Source organism: Oryzias latipes, chromosome 3, assembly GCF_002234675.1.
Source record: "Oryzias latipes chromosome 3, ASM223467v1".
Lineage (NCBI taxonomy): Eukaryota > Metazoa > Chordata > Actinopteri > Beloniformes > Adrianichthyidae > Oryzias > Oryzias latipes.
Genome location: NC_019861.2, coordinates 4,420,493 through 4,437,424, shown reverse-complemented (window position 1 = coordinate 4,437,424; position 16,932 = coordinate 4,420,493). Strand labels below are relative to the sequence as shown.

The following is a 16,932-nucleotide window of genomic DNA, read 5'->3' as shown; positions in this document are numbered from 1 at the left end:
GTTGGCTTCACTATAAGAACTCCTGTTTTTATGGCTAAAAACATTATTCTTTTATAAAATTTAACCCTCAATCATTTTTGAATTTGCCTAAGATGCACGACCTGCATGAACACATAAATAAGTTTAAAAAAAGATATAAGCAGAAACGTAAAGCATAAGAACACACGGCAGTCTATCTTGAAGAGTTTGTAGCAGTTACTGCAGAGGGAGGGGGTAAAATATTTCTTTTAAATGTGTTTCCTGGCTTGTGGGATTTAGAAGGTTCAGTGATGAACCTCCGTTATGAGGTGGCCCAATCCATCCATCCACCCATCCATCCATCCATCCCTCCACCCATCCATCCATCCATCCCATCCATCCATCCATCCTTCCCATCCATCCATCCATCCCATCCATCCATCCCTCCACCCATCCATCCATCCATCCATCCCATCCATCCATCCATCCATCCCATCCATCCATCCCTCCATCCATCCATCCATCCCTCCATCCATCCATCCCATCCATCCATCCATCCATCCATCCATCCATCCCATCCATCCATCCCATCCATCCATCCATCCATCCATCCCATCCATCCATCCATCCATCCCATCCATCCATCCATCCATCCATCCATCCATCCCATCCATCCATCCCATCCATCCATCCATCCATCCATCGATCCATCCCTCCATCCATCCATCCATCCCTCCATCCATCCATCCCATCCATCCATCCATCCATCCCATCCATCCATCCCATCCATCCATCCCTCCATCCATCCATCCATCCATCCATCCATCCATCCATCCATCCCATCCATCCATCCATCCATCCATCCATCCATCCATCTTCTAAATCTACTGAACTCCTTTTGGGGTCATGGGGTTGCTGAAGCCAATCCTAGCTACTATTGGTGGATGAATGTGGATGAAGGTGGGGTACACGCGGACAGGTTGTCAGTCCATCACAGGGCCACAGAACCACACCCACACACACACCAATGTAACAATTTAGAGTCTTTATCCTAGCAGCGCTGCACGGTGGTGCAGTGGTTAGCGCTCTTGCCTCACAGTCCCCTGGTTCAAGCCCCAGCTGAGGGACCTGAAACAGAACATCAATGGGGGCCTTTCTGTGTGGAGTTAGCATGTTCTCCCCGTGCATGCGTGGGTTCTCTCCGGGGACTCCGGCTTCGTCCCACCGTCCAAAAACATGCTTCATAGGTTGACTGGTCACTCTAACTCTGTTATGGTGTGTATTTCATAGGTGTGAGTGTGCACTCCTTTCAAACATCCTGTTTGAAAGGAATAAAATGATGACTGTTTTAGTCTGTTTTAATCTTACTTTGCTCACTAAAACCGTTTATTCACTAGAAAAAGTCTTGATAAAAGATGTCAACATTTGAAAATGTTGTAAAAATTTCTGCTTCTGGCTAATGTTGTCATGGCGCCATCAGCCGCAGTCACCAGCCACCTTTCAGGCTCTCTCGCCGTTCAGACGCAGATGTGATGCAGAACATTTATTTAAAGCCCAAAAGGGTAAAGCTCCACAATAATTAAGGCTTTCTTTCAAAACCATCTGTATTTGGAAAAAACAAACAAACTTATTTTTCAAGAAATATTCTTAAAGTAAATAAAGTGACTGGAAACTATTCCCACATTTGCGCCCACATTCAAAATGGACAAAATAGATTAAAATGTTCTTTGAATTGTGACTGTGGATCAGCGGTGGAACCGTTGTTCTTTGCTCTCAGGGTCACCGGTTCATTTCCAAGAACCTCTTTGTGTCACTTAATTTCTTTGGACATAAATCCTGACCACACCGAGGATCACAATGTCATCTGCATAATCGTCATTATTGTAGAGGAAGTAGTGACAGGTTTGATGCTCTGTACAAATGCTTCTACATATTATTTTCAGTAATACAATAATATTGTTAGTAAACATTTTTCAGTGAGTCAAGCCCAGTAAAGTAAAATCTGGACAAAAAATCTCTGATGGATTTTGTCTTCAGCAATGCTTGGAAAACCATAAGTGGGCAAAGTAAAGTTGAAAGCTGCTGCAATGGGTTCAGCAACATGCCAATTGAATAACCAGGCTTAATCTGCACAATTATTATATCAATTAACCCCCTTAAAAATATCTTTCAATGGAATGAAACTTTACAGTGAGAAATGTATTCTTCATGGCAGCCCAAAGAAAAAAAAGCAAGTGATAGAACAATTACGGCTCATCAGATATGGGATCACACAAACAAATAAGTAAATATATAAATAACAATTAACTGTGCAGATGTTGATGACCCAGTCATACAGATGAGTTGTGCAGTCTGATGGTGGTGGGAATGAAAGACCTGCAGTCCTTCTCTGTCTCTTCCCAGTTGGGTTCAGTGGGTCAAAGCTGTTGTCCATGATGGATCTGAACTTGGACCTCCTCTCTCCCGCCTCCTCCACAGAGTACGGCCCAGGACAGAGCTGGCCCTCCTGACCAGCTTAACCAGTCTCCTCTAGTCCCGGTCGGTGCTGCTCACTCCCCAGCGGGCAGCTGGCTTGCCGCCTCCTGACTGCCTGGCGGGGGGCCGGTCACTCGGGGGGAGCCTCATTCCCCGGTTGTGCCCATCCGCCTGCTCCTCCCCGCTCCCACCCAAACAAATGTTGCACACAGGCACATTGGGCTCCGTGAACTGGATGGGTGGGACATGTGTCAAACTCATTTTCACCGAGGATAGCGGCTGTCCTCAAAGGGCCAGATATAACTTATACATGTAACTAAATGTAATGAAAAATAAATATAACTACTCCTTAATGTTAAATAACTCATTATTTATTTACTATAACTTTTTAAAGTGACAATTACAGTTGCTTGTACCATGGTCCAGGTGAATACTCGATTCTGATTGGCTGATGGGTGTGCATTAAAAAGTGATATCACAGTGATATACCACGCCTAAAAAAGTAGTTCCGGTCACAAAGCATAAATGTGCTATAAACAAACTTTTGCTTCATTATCTGGACAAAAATAACCAGTTTGGAGGTGAACTTTCTCTCTGATTTGATGATTTATTTAACCCATCGGAACGATCAGTATATATATATATACTCTGAACGAGAGGGATCAAGGTAGAAGCGTTAGGTTACAGGGGGCTGAGGTGAAGAAGGTGCAGGAGTTTAAGTACTTGGGGTCAACAGTTCAGTGTGATGGGGAGTGTGGAAAAGAGGTGAAGAGGCGAGTGCAGGCAGGTTGGAGCGGGTGGAGGAAAGTGTCAGGAGTGTTGTGTGACAGAAGAGTGCCAGCAAGACTCAAAGGAAAGGTGTACAAGACAGTGGTGAGACCAGCTCTGCTCTATGGGTTAGAGACGGTAGCAGTGAGACAGAGACAAGAGGCTGAGATGGAGGTAGCGGAGATGAAGATGTTGAGGTTCTCCTTAGGAGTGACCAGGTTAGACAGGATAAGGAACGAGTACATCAGAGGGACGGCTCATGTTGCCCGTGTTAGCGACAAAGTCAGAGAAGCCAGACTGAGATGGTTTGGACATGTTCAGAGGAGGGATAGTGGATATATTGGTAGAAGGATGTTGGAGATGGAGCTGCCTGGCAGGAGGGCAAGAGGACGGCCAAAGAGGAGATACATGGATGTCTTAACAGAGGACATGAAGTTGGCTAATGTTAGGGTAGAAGATGTTCATGATAGAGTGAGGTGGAAAAGGATGATTCGCTGTGGCGACCCCTGATGGGAAAAGCCGAAAGAGAAAGAAGAAGATATATATATATATATATATATATATATATATATATATATATATATATATATATATATCTATATATATATATATATATATATATATATATATATATATATATATATATATATACATATATACTGTATATATATTGCTTTATATCGTCGAATATTGACTGCAATAAAGAAAAATAACATAAAACTGAGCCATAAAGAACATGTATTATAGTGCAACATTTTACAAAAAAAGGCTGCACACAGAGACCAGCAGCTGGTGTTCTAGCAACAATAAAAGGATGTAATCACATCCTCCAGTGCATGTCTGTCTCCACTGGCTTCATCTTCATAACCTGTCTTTTCATGCCTCTGCAGATAAATCACAGATTTTTGTGACTCTAAAACAGAGTCAAACTAACCTGTCTCACGACCATCTAAACCCAGCTCACGTTCCGTATTAGTGGGTGAACAACCCAAAGCTTGGTGAATACTGCCCCATAATGATAGGAAGAGTCCATATCAAAGGATCAAAAAGCGTCGCCGCTGTGAACGCTTGACCGCCACAAGCCAGTTATCCCTGTGGTAACTTTTCTGACACCTCCTGCTTAAAAGCCAGAAAGTCTGAAGGATTTATTTTATCAGAGGTTGTCCACACTTCCACAAGAGAACCAAAGTTCTCGCTTCTTTCTCCAGTAGAGTAGAAAAATGGATGACAGAGGCTTCAAGCTGCTGGACAGTCAAATTTCCCTTTTTTGACTCACTAAACATTTTCCTCAGAAATGTTCAGGTTCTTTGTTCCACAGAGAAGCGCCGCTTCTTCCTCACCCTCTGGAGTCATCCTCTCGGGTCTGTCTTGTTCTCTGCTGAAGAACCAGTGTTCGTGTTTCAGGTGCCTTTCTTCAACGTGGTGTGCGACCAGGCGCATGGAGGGGGCCACTGTGAGATGCTGGTGGGCTACTCGGCGGTGTACAGGGTCTGCTTCGGCACATCCTGCTTCTATTTGATGATGGCCATCTTCCTCGTCGACGTGAAGTCCACTCAGGACTTCAGAGCCCTCATTCACAACGGGTCAGTCCCCCCGCACTGCTCACACTAGGACAGCTTCACAGTCACATCTGCATCGCTTTAATCCGTCCAACACGGCCTGCTGGGGAAAGTGCTTACCCCACGGGTCGGGGGCTATTTAAAGCTCCCCCGTCACACTTTCCTCCGCAGCTGATCAGTACTATAGTCGGATTAGGATCTAACTCACCAGACCGCTGCTCCTCTCTGCTGGGTCTCTGTGAAAGCCGCAGCTCTCTGAGGCGTCTTAGTGTGTAATTGATGAACTGGAGTCCTGTTGTGGTCAGATGTTGAGCCATGCTGGGGGTAGACGGGAAGGACCCCCCACCCCTGACTCCCAGTACAGACTTGTTTCTCAGTCAGAGTTTCAGTAGAAAAACCTGACAGCAGATTTCATTGTTGTTGAGACCATAAGAAGAGCTGCGGCTGAGGCCTGCAGGTCCTCTGAGGTCAGAGCAAAGGCGTTCTGCACACAAACATCTGAAGATTTGCTGAAGATTTGATTCTCTTCTGCAGCTTCTGGTTCCTGAAGTTCATCATGCTGCTGGGCATGTGCACGGCCGCCTTCTTCATCCCCACCGAGTCCTTCCTGCACGGTAACAGGAGCTCCCCTAGAGGGCAGCAGCCCCATGCATGGTTCAAGGCTGGGGGGCTGCCTGCTCTCCACCTTTGTGACTCTTCTAAAATTAACCTGTCCTATCCTGCCTTCTCACAGCTTGGCATTATGTTGGTGTGGTGGGGGGCTTTGCCTTCATCCTGATCCAACTAATCCTCATCACAGCTTTTGCTCACACGTGGAACAAGAACTGGTGAGTGGGGCGGGGCTTGACGAAAGACGACCAGGACTGGAATCATGTTCCAGTTATGAGCTGCACTTGTTCTTATCTTTTTTTCTTTTTCTTAGATTTCTTTTAGTTTACTTTGATTTGTTTTCTTTCTGTTTGTTTAGTGGAATTGTTTCTGATTTATTTGTTTTTTTATGTTGCTGTTCAGTTTTTTTTTTGCCTTTTGAGTTTTTTTTGGTAAATCTTTTATTTCTTTTTGTTGCTTTCTGTCTCTACATTTGTTTTTGTTTTTTACATATATATTTTTCTTTTTACATTGTGTTTTGCCCGTTTTCGACAAGACACCTGAGCTCCCCTCACCTGTCTAGGCTGAATGATGCTGCAGCAAAGATCCACGTGGAGGAAGAATCAAAGTTTCCTTCCGTGTGCCTGAGTTTTTAAAGAAAGAAACATGGTTAGATGTGGGCCAGAACTTTACCCTCGTGAACTTTAACCCCGATCCAAGTTCACTGAGTGACCAGCTAAGCAGCATGTGTAGTCAGTTGTGGATCTGCCTTCTCAAAAAAAGGCGCTAAAGGGGTTCCTGCTGTCCTTTACCAGCTGATGCTGATCACAACAACTGATTAACGCTTCACCAAAAACTGCTTCTTGCTAACCAAATCTCTGGGATGTCTCAGGTTGACTGGAGCTGCAGAGAACAAGCGCTGGTACCTGGCTGTGATGTGTGCCACCCTCTTCTTCTACACGATTGCAACCATGGCCTTCACTTTCATGTATAAGTACTACACGCATCCCATCGCCTGCCACTTCAACAAGGTCCTGCTGTGGGTCAACCTGGGGCTCTGCGGCCTCATGTCCTTCATCGCTGTTACACCATGCGTGAAGCAGAGTGAGTCTGTGTTTTAGCACGCACACCTGCACCTCTGCAGACCAACACAGGAAGTAGTGGGGGAGATGAGCTAGGAAATAAAAAGTTCTTAAAAACAAGAGGAAATAGACAGACATCAAGAATGTCTGTTTGATTCCACACCAGTAGCTAACTTAAGGCCCAAAACTGTGAGGCTGGATAGAAGATGTGTCTTCTTTGGAATGTCAGAGACACTCAGGAGCAGGGAAGATGCTCTCTCCACCTCTTTGGTGATGTGTCTCATTCTTCTCCTCCAACGGGGACAGCAAAAGTGCACACTTGTGTAAAGTAGTACCTGCCTCTGAAACACAGACACAAACAATGACAAAAATCCTCCAAAATTGTTCACGTGCATATACCATCTCTTAAAAACATCCTTATTAAAAAGGGGGGAATGTCTGCATGTGTGTGTGTTATGGTGTGTATTTCCTCATGGCATGGGTGCGTGTGTGGGAGATGTGTGTGGAGATGTGTGTATTATTGCAGGTATGTTATGGTGTGTGTATTTCTTCCAGGTGTGTGTGTGTGTATTTCTTCATTGTATAAGTGTATGTTATGGGATTTGTATTTCTTCATGGTCCGTGTGTGTTTTTTTTCATTGTGGGTGTGTGTGTTTGTGTTTATGGTGTGTGTGTTTTGGTGTGTATTTCCTTATGGTGTGTATGTGTATTTCTTTGTGTGTGGGTGTGTGTGTGTTTGTGTTTATGGTGTGTGTGTTATGGTGTGTATTTCTTGATGGTGCGTGTGTGTGTGTTATGCTGTGAATTTCTTTGTGTGTGTGTTATGGTGTGCATTTCTTCCTGGCATGTGTGTGTCATGGTGTGTATTTCTTTATGGTGCATGTGTGTGTTATGGTGTGTATATCTTTATGGTGCGTGTGTGTGTCATGGTGTGTATTTCTTTATGGTGCATGTGTGTGTTATGGTGTGTATATCTTTATGGTGCGTGTGTGTGTTATGGTGTGTATATCTTTATGGTGCGTGTGTGTGTTATGGTGTGTATATCTTTATGGTGCGTGTGTGTGTCATGGTGTGTATTTCTTTATGGTGCATGTGTGTGTCATGGTGTGTATTTCTTTATGGTGCATGTGTGTGTTATGGTGTGTATATCTTTATGGTGCGTGTGTGTGTTATGGTGTGTATATCTTTATGGTGCGTGTGTGTGTTATGGTGTGTATATCTTTATGGTGCGTGTGTGTGTTATGGTGTGTATATCTTTATGGTGCGTGTGTGTGTTATGGTGTGTATATCTTTATGGTGCGTGTGTGTGTTATGGTGTGTATTTCTTTATGGTACATGAGTGTGTTATGGTGTGTATATCTTTATGGTGCGTGTGTGTGTGTTATTGTGTGTATTTCTTTAGTGCATGTGTGTGTGTTATGGTGTGTATTTCTTCCTGGCATGTGTGTGTGTTATGGTGTATTTCTTTCTGGTGCGTGTGTGTGTTATGGTGTGTATTTCTTAATGGTGCATGTGTGTGTTATGGTGTGTATTTTTTTCTGGTGCATCTGTGTGTCATGGTGTGTATTTCTTTAAGGTGTGTGTGTCATGGTGTGTATTTCTTTAAGGTGTGTGTGTTATGGTGTGTATTTCTTCCTGGCATGTATGTGTCATGCTGTGTATTTCTTTATGGTGTGTATGTGCATTTCTTTGTGTGTGGGGGTGTGTGTATTTGTGTTTATGGTGTGTGTGTTATGGTGTGTATTTCTTCCTGGCATGTGTGTGTTATGGTGTGTATTTCTTGATGGTGCGTGTGTGTGTGTTATGGTGTGTATTTCTTGATGGTGCGTGTGTGTGTGTTATGGTGTGTATTTCTTTATGGTGCGTGTGTGTTATGCTGTGAATTTCTTGATGGTGCGTGTGTGTGTTTTATGGTGTGTATTTCTTTAGTGCATGTGTGTGTTATGGTGTGTATTTCTGGATGGTGCGTGTGTGTGTGTTATGGTGTGTATTTCTTGATGGTGCGTGTGTGTGTTTTATGGTGTGTATTTCTTCCTGGCATGTGTGTGTTATAGTGTGCATTTCTTGATGGTGCGTGTGTGTGTGTTATGGTGTGTATTTCTTGATGGTGCGTATGTGTGTGTTATTGTGTGTATTTTTTTAGTGCATGTGTGTGTGTTATGGTGTGTATTTCTTCCTGGCATGTGTATGTCATGGTGTGTATTTCTTTATGGTACATGTGTGTGTTATGGTGTGTATTTCTTTATGGTGCGTGTGTGTGTCATTGTGTGTATTTCTTTAGTGTGTGTGTGTGTGTTTTCCTGACTGTAGTCTCTCCTCCTGCAGAACAGCCCCGTTCTGGACTCCTCCAGGCCTCCATCATCAGCTGTTATGTCATGTATTTGACTTTTTCTGCTCTCTCCAGCCGTCCTCCAGAAAAAGGTATGTTAACCATTTCCCCTGGAGCAGATGCACACGCGACACACGCCACTGTGTATGTGAAGAATGTTATCAAAGCCATGGCTCGGGTCCAGGAGTGAGCATGAACACGTCAGGAAAGTGTTTGTGGTTCTGGAAAAGGGCAAAGTACAGTTTTGCTGATCAGAAATGAGAGGTCTCCTTCCCATCTGTAAATCAGATAATTACAGAGAAACCTCCTACCTCAGGATATTACTTTGTTGCTGCCTGTACAGGCTAACAAAATACAGTAAGTTCGCACACAAGCCAATACGCACAAACCTTCCTCTGATTGCTATGACTCACCTGCTCACACATCCACAGGTGGTGTGCTCAGACACGCTGTCCGCAAAGCTGGTGGCCTGCCGTTGGATCACACAAAGAGGTGTTCTTTCTGTGCATTCCTGACAAAATGACGGCTCAGCGATGTCAGAACGTGTTCCCTTAAAGACTGCAATGGCTTCAAAACAGATCTTCTTACAGTGTTTGAAACAAAAACATCGCACAAACACGACAACGGCACTATTTGGTCCGCAGCCAGGAGACATAGACACTGTAAACCTATGATATATTGAGTTGGGAATGGACATGTGAGTCTGAGCTACTGCTGAAACAGTCCTTAGATGTGAAAAAAAAGCAACATCCAAAACAAGGTTGATTACAAAAAGTCTGGGTGATGTTCTAACAGTGGCATGTGACTCTGAGTCTTATTTAAAAACATGCAAACCCAGACCAGTGGTGCAAAAAAGTATTTTGTTAGCCACCAATTGTGCAAGTTCTCCCACTTAAAAAGATGAGAGAGGCCTGTCATTTTCATCGTAGGTAAACCTCAACTATGAGAGACAAAATAAGATAAAAATCCAGAAAATCACATTTTCTTATTTTCAAAGATTTTATTAACAAATTATGGTGGAAATTAAGCACTTGGTCAATAGCAAAATTTTACTCAAAACTTTTTTAGATAACTTTTGTTGACAATGACAGCAGTCAAACATTTTCTGTAAGTCTTCACAAGGTTTCCACAAACTGTTGCTGATATTTTGGCCCATTCCTCCATGCAGATCTCCTCTGCAGCAGAGGAGGGGCTGTCGCTGGGCAACACAGACTTTCAACTCCCTCCAAAGATTTTGTATGGGGTTGAGATCTGGAAACTGGCTAGGCCACTCCAGGACCTAGGAATACTTTTTACAAAGCCCCTCTTTTGTTACCCAGGCAACAGTGTGTTTGGGATCGTTGTCAGGCTGAAAGACCCAGCCACGTTTCATCTTTAATGCCCTTGCTGATGGAAGGAGGTTCTCAGTCAAATCTGGGGTCTGCTGCATCTCTCCATGTCGGTGTGATGGAAGCATCGATGTGGGGGGAGCATTTGTGGGCAGAGGAAACATCTGATAGTTTCAGTCATCTTATTTCCCCCCCCCACACACACACACACACACACACAAACACGCACACATGCACACACACTGGCCTACAGAGTGGTCCCCTCGTCAGCAGAGGAGAACATAACCTCCACCAAGCTGGACTAAAGCTCTGCAGCACAGCTGCTTCTCTAACATCCGTCTAAAACTGTTGGGTCATCTTGACCCCCCTCTCCTATTTCTGCCTAAGAAATGCCTCTATGGATGGATAATCTCTTGTGAGGAGCATGGCTGCTTTGACTGCATCTTTGGCAAACATGTGATGTTCTCCTCTGTCTCAGTGCTTCATCAGGGCAGGAACATGACTGTCTGTTACCCCAACGTGGGACAGGATGGCATCCAGAACGAAGGCAACGCTGTGGCCGTCATCGGAGCCTTCATCATGTACTGCTGCGTCCTGTTTGCTTGGTGAGGAGAACCCCATCCTAAATCACGCAGCCAGAGAAACCCCCCCTTCAACTGTCCCGCTCTTCTCTCCCTGCAGCAACGAGGCCTCCTACCTGGCTGAGGTGTTCGGGCCCTTCTGGATGATAAAGGTTTACCGATACGAGTTCCAGAAGGCCACCTGCTGCTTCTGCTGCCCCGAGGAAGACACAGGTTTGTAGCCACCCAGCTATTCTGAAGAGACAACCAAAACACCACAGAAGAAGAAGCAGGAGGAGGACAGAGTGAGGATGGATGGTGTTTCTGCCGTAGGCAGCAGAGCATCTGCTGACACTGAAGGGAGGGAAAGACAGGGGAGTCCACCTCAGATCCTCTACTGAAGATAGAAATGAGCAGCCAGGGCTCATATATGTAGATTTATGCTGGGCTCACACCAAACCCAATTCACACATCAAATTTGTGTCTGCCGCCTTTCTTCTGACGTTCATAGTTTCTATCACACTGTATGGTCACATGTCTCTTTGCTAAATGCAGAGTATTTCCACACATTGGACTGGAATGATGATCAGTTTTTGTCCCATCACACATCTGTTGTCCGCTGCGATGCAGTTGATTGTTTTTACACTTTAGCTAAATAAAACTACCATGTCTCAATGGCTAACTCAATTGTAGATTTCCTTTTAAAATGTTTTTTTAATGGTATGGGTCAATTGGATTCGATTAATATCATCCCTCAGACAGATTGATCTGGTTAGATTGTTGAAATAGAAATCGATTCATGGAGTATTCGTTACACCCCTAGAGCAAATGGTGCAGTTGTGCAGGTGATTTGCCAGTGACTGTAATGTCAATGGAAACTACACTCTGAGAGTCTAATTTCCTCATTTCTAACATTTCAGGAATAAATGATGATGAGTGGCGTTTATAGTTTTCAAGCGACGCAATTGCTTCTAGCGTTTATTTTTAACATGAATGACATCTTGATCATAGACTCTCTGTGTCTGCGAATGGGCACAGAAAGTAAACCGGAACAGTTTAATGAGCTCAAAAGTTTTATAATCATAGAACTCAAAAGTAGCAACCAAGTAAAGTTAGCTTGAAACCTATACGCCGATGCAACCCTGACAGTTATATCTTTATTGGACTTGAACATTTGGAGTAAATCAAACCTTGGTGTCTAAAATGATTTGTGAAGAGACGTGATGACGTCATAACGTACTGTATATGCCCATGAACGTTAAGACGTGAAGCCACCCACATGCTGAGTAATTCTTCAAGGTGGCACAGCGGTTAGTGCTCCTGCCTCAGAGCAAGTAGGCCCCAGTAGGATCTGTAACAGAGCGGCTTTCTGTGTGGAGTTTGATGTGTTGGGATCCCCCAACACGCCATAGGTCTGTGAGACCCCTCGACCCCTTGAGGGTCGTGTATGAGAGAAAAGTTATAGTTTAAATTTAAAGTGTTAAGTGTCAACTCAAACATTCTAAGTTCTCAATAACTTGTGATTTTTAAGTAAGATAATAAAAATATTATGTAATCAGTTTCATCATTCATTTTGAGTTTACTGAACCTATTCGCGTTTACAACGCAGGCACACAATGAGGCAGAGGAGGTGGTGTGTTCGTACACCAATCAGAAGCAGCCTATAAAAAAAATAGAAACAGGCCAATTACATTCTATAGCACTGCAAGGTATGAGAAATGAGATCTTTCCAGTAACTTATAGGATCTCTATTTTCTATCTAATTGTCCGCTCTCTCTCTGTGTCTGTGTGTGAATTAAGATATTTCCTAACGTCTTCAATGAAGTTTTCGTCAACTTCAGTGTTAAATTCAGGTTAAATGACGTGATTTGCCCACATTTACACTATGGGTCGGAAATTAGAGTTGCAGATGATGTCATCAGATAGGGACAAAAAGAAACTGGACAAGCTGGTGAAGAGAGCTAGCTCTGTCCTGGGCTGGGCTGTCCCCTGGACTCAGTGGACTCTGTAGGTGAGAGGAGGATGCTATAGGATGCTGACCAAGCTATCCAGCATCCGGAACAACCCCTTCCCACCCTCTGTATGTGACGGTAAGGACGATGAGTAGCTCATTCAGCCGAAGACTGCTGCACCCCCAGTGCAAAAAGGAACGATACCAGAGGTCCTTCGTCACAACAGCAGTCAGGCTATACAACAACACGGTCTTGGACTGCTGAAACCGCTGCTGTTATTTTACCACTTGACTTGTTATTTTGATGTGTACTTTCACTCCAGTTTCTATTTTTACAATTTTATTCTTACTTAATGCTTTTTTGTTTTTTCTAACTACTATATTTCTTGTTTTTGCTGCTGTGACAACTGAATTTCCCCCCAGGGATCCGTAAAGTCCTATCTTATCTTATCTTGTGTCCTCTGATACAGGCCTTTTGGTTATTCCAAAAGTAAGAACAAAAACATACGGCGAGGCCTCATTCAGTTTTTACGGACCCCGCCTGTGGAACAGCCTCCCAGGGAGCCTCAGGGCCGCAGAGACTGTTCATGTTTTTAAAGGAAGGCTTAAGACCTACCTTTTTAATTTAGCTTTTAGTTGAATTTTAGGATTTTTAATTTATTTTATTTTATTATTATTAATTTATTTATTTATTTATTTATTTATTTATTATTATTATTATTATTATTATTATTAAAATATTTTAATTATTTATTTTTTTATTTTTCTTTTAACTAGTTTTATATGTGTATGTAAATACATTTATTTATTTATTCTATTAATTTTTAAGTCGCTCTTACTATTTCATATGCCTATTGAGGTTTATGTAATTATTTGTTTTTTTGTCCATGTTTTAATTTTATATTTTAATTTTATTCCTTTTACATTTTATTACACTCCAGTGTTTTCCTCTGAGGGATCCTCCACATCAGTGACTGACCCTTCTCAGTGAACGGGGACGCTGCAGTGGGATCTCCTGGGTCTGACTCTTTTGATCGGATCTGGGGGGTTCTGTGGTAGTGTTCTCCCTGAACTTGGGTTGGGGGGTCGCTGGTGTGGACATGTCCCCAAAATATCGTTTCCCCACTTCAGGACAAAGCCTGGTCTCTACATTCTATCATTTTATCACTTTTTTAATTTATTCATTCATTTATTTATTTATTTATTGATGTGTGTGTGTGTGTGTGGGTGTGTGTGTGTGTGTGTGTTTTTGCGGGGGGGGGGGGGGGTTGTCGCACGGTTTGTCTTGTCATCTTGTTTTTAAATTTTATTGTATTTTATGCACAGCACTTTGAGTGACATATGTTGTTGAAAAAGTGCTATATAAATAAAGGTTGATTTGATCTGATCTGATCTGATCTGATCTGATCTGATCTTATCTTATCTTATCTTATCTTATCTTATCTTATCTTATCTTATCTTATCTTATCTTATCTTATCTTATCTTATCTTATCTTATCTTATCTTCTCTTCTCTTCTCTTCTCTTCTCTTCTCTTCTCTTCTCTTCTCTTCTCTTCTCTTCTCTTCTCTTCTCTTCTCTTCTCTTCTCTTCTCTTCTCTTCTCTTCTCTTCTCTTCTCTTCTCTTCTCTTCTCTTCTCTTCTCTTCTCTTCTCTTCTCTTCTCTTCTCTTCTCTTCTCTTCTCTTATATTATCTTATCTTATCTCTCTTCTGCTCTTCTGTGTTCCAGCTGAGGAGGAGTTTGTTGTTGACGACGAAGACAAAGGCTGTCAGAAGGTCATTCATAACGAGACACAGAAAGTGGCCTACAGTTACTTCTTCTTTCACTTTGTGTTCTTTCTGGCCTCACTCTACGTCATGATGACCCTTACTAATTGGTTCAGGTGAGCTGGTCCCACTTCCTGGTTTCACTCATGTTTCTGGATTCCAGTCATTTATCATCAATGCACTCTGTCATCCCTGCTTCCAGCTACGAGTCTGCAGTCCTGGAGACCACCTTCACACACGGCAGCTGGTCCACCTTCTGGGTAAAGATGACTTCCTGTTGGGCCTGCGTGGTTCTGTACCTGTGGCTGCTGCTGGGTCCTCTGTGCAGCTGTCAAAACGAGTCCAGACCCAGACGATCCCGTATCAAACGTCGCCCACCGTCCTCCCGCCACGTTAGCGTCACCGTCTGACGCTGAAGGGGAATCGGGAAGCTAACCATGCGAAGAGAGGGCTCTGATCCCCCCACCCATGAGGTGGTGGGTCAAAGACACCCGGCGGTGTGAGGACGGCAGCAGAACTGGTCCTGAAGGGACCAGTCTCCTGGAAAAGGAGAGGACTGCGGTTTTGAAGTATTCAGGAGTTGGTTCTGAATCCTGTACCAGGAGAACACGTCTGATTGTTTACTATTTCATGGGGATTTTATTTTTGCTGAATGTAGACATAGGAGGGGCTTTGTGTTGATATGATGCTGCAGATCAGCACCTTTATTTATCACCTTCCAGCATCAACAAATCCTTCACAAGCTGCCGGAAATTCTGGATAAAAGTTTAGAAAACATCATCTGCTTAGAACTTACATTCATCCCTGTCCCGTCTTCGCTTGCCGAAATTTTTGTACCTTCATGGGGTGGGGGGTTCGTTCTGCGACGAAGTAAGCAGCAGAAACGGTGACAAAGGACGGGAAGCTGAGGGTCCCGCCTGTCTCAGAGGAGCGCTGGGGTGATTCTCTGAGACCCACACATCAACATTTAGACAGAAAACTCTTCAAAGGGAGAATCTAAAGTGTTCTATTTTTGCATGTTGAGTGTAAACTGATTCTAAGAAAAATGCGCCCGTGAGAGACCTCCAACAGGAACAGAAATGACGGACTTTCTCTGAATGTAGAGATGAAGTCTGCTGCTGAAAGACGGATCGGTTCTAGATGAGCCGTCATTGCTCTTTTGTGTGTTCATGATGCTTATTGTTGCCTTCCCCACAAGAGAAACTGAGCAGTGATAACGTTTCCGGTTTTACATCAAATGTTTTTAAAGCTGCTCCATCATAAAGGTGTTTGCACTTCTCTGGTGTTTCTGCTCATTTTTCCCACATTTCAGAGCAAACGCAAACATTGATTGACACCATTACTGATGGTATCTTTGACATCCACCCATTTCCTAAACTCGCTTAATCCCTTTTGGGACCAGGAGCTGGCTGGAGCCCATTCCAGCTACTGTTGGGAAAATGATGCATGATGGTTTGTCCCTCCATAGCAGGGCTACACAGACAGAGAGACAACCACATGTAAAAATTTACCTCAGGTAATGTATGAGGGATGTTTGTGGACTGTGGGAGGAAATCCATTCATGAACAAGGAGGACTCCACACAGAAAGGTCCCAGTTGGGATTTGAACACAGACCGTCTTGGTTTTTAGGAGAGAGTGCTGACCTCTGGATCAGGTGAGGTCAGCCATTCTACAAAGGGGTCTTTAATACTCGAAAAGGCATTTGGGACCATTTCTGTCCAACCAAAACCCAGTTGGAGCCGCAAAGTCTTACTCTTTAAAAAATACAACACCGCTATGTGTTTGTTTTTTTAATGCTACATATAAATGACATAATAAATTTTTAAGTTGTAAAAAGGGTCATATTGATACTTTAAACCCTTGTGCTATCCTAGGCACTTTAACATTGGGAGTTGGGTCATCTAGACCCACTAGACAGTGCTCTGAACCTTTTTTGTTCAATGATTTGTGATCTTCACTGGTGTCCATGGATTACATGAAATCTTTCCACCTTTATCCACCTTTGTCATGGTACGGAGAACACGTCAATGTAAGGGTGGGGTCATAGGATGGCACAAGGGTTAAAAGCTAAACTCTACATCATGTGATCGTCCTGCTGCAGCAGCTGTTCTCCCATGAAAACCTCATTCAATGCAAGTCAAGTCTTTTTCTCTTGTTGTATCTTAAGTTTTATCCTCTTTGCTGTTAACCTGAATATGTGCTCTAGCCTTCTCCAATCATACACGGTTCTTACAGAAGCTCGAACATTTTACCAACGTTTCAGTCAGAAATCTCTGCGTTCACTGGTTGTTTACACAAAGCCTCTTGATAGAGTGTAATACCAGCAGTGAACTTCACACTGTTCATGTTACTGTTATAGAAGCACCTCGGTCATCAAATCATATCTCTGACTAACAAAAGTTAAATCAGTGCTAAACAAATTGCCCTTACTTTTAAAGCTACTATCTTTTTATAATTAATGTATGTGTGTGTGTGTGTGTGTGTGTGTGTGTGCGTGCATGCGTGCGTGTGTGTATGGCACACAGTTCCATGTGTTCTGTGTTATGTGACATTAAATATTGTCAGA

The 16,932-nt window shown here is 43.3% G+C and overlaps 1 protein-coding gene across 2 annotated transcripts in view; it reads left to right on the top strand.

Moving 5' to 3' along the window:
* Positions 1-15,644, top strand: part of serinc4 (serine incorporator 4) — a 37,821-nt gene extending 22,177 nt beyond the window's left edge. For both annotated transcript variants that reach the window (XM_023951918.1, XM_023951917.1), the window contains exons 3-11: positions 4,606-4,784; positions 5,295-5,374; positions 5,494-5,587; positions 6,241-6,452; positions 8,756-8,851; positions 10,566-10,692; positions 10,769-10,881; positions 14,328-14,481; positions 14,568-15,644. In XM_023951918.1, the coding sequence (XP_023807686.1) occupies positions 4,606-4,784; positions 5,295-5,374; positions 5,494-5,587; positions 6,241-6,452; positions 8,756-8,851; positions 10,566-10,692; positions 10,769-10,881; positions 14,328-14,481; positions 14,568-14,775 (1,263 nt within the window). In that variant the 3' untranslated portion in view covers positions 14,776-15,644. The remainder of the gene's footprint in view (positions 1-4,605; positions 4,785-5,294; positions 5,375-5,493; positions 5,588-6,240; positions 6,453-8,755; positions 8,852-10,565; positions 10,693-10,768; positions 10,882-14,327; positions 14,482-14,567) is intronic.
* The last annotated feature ends 1,288 nt before the right edge of the window (positions 15,645-16,932 follow it).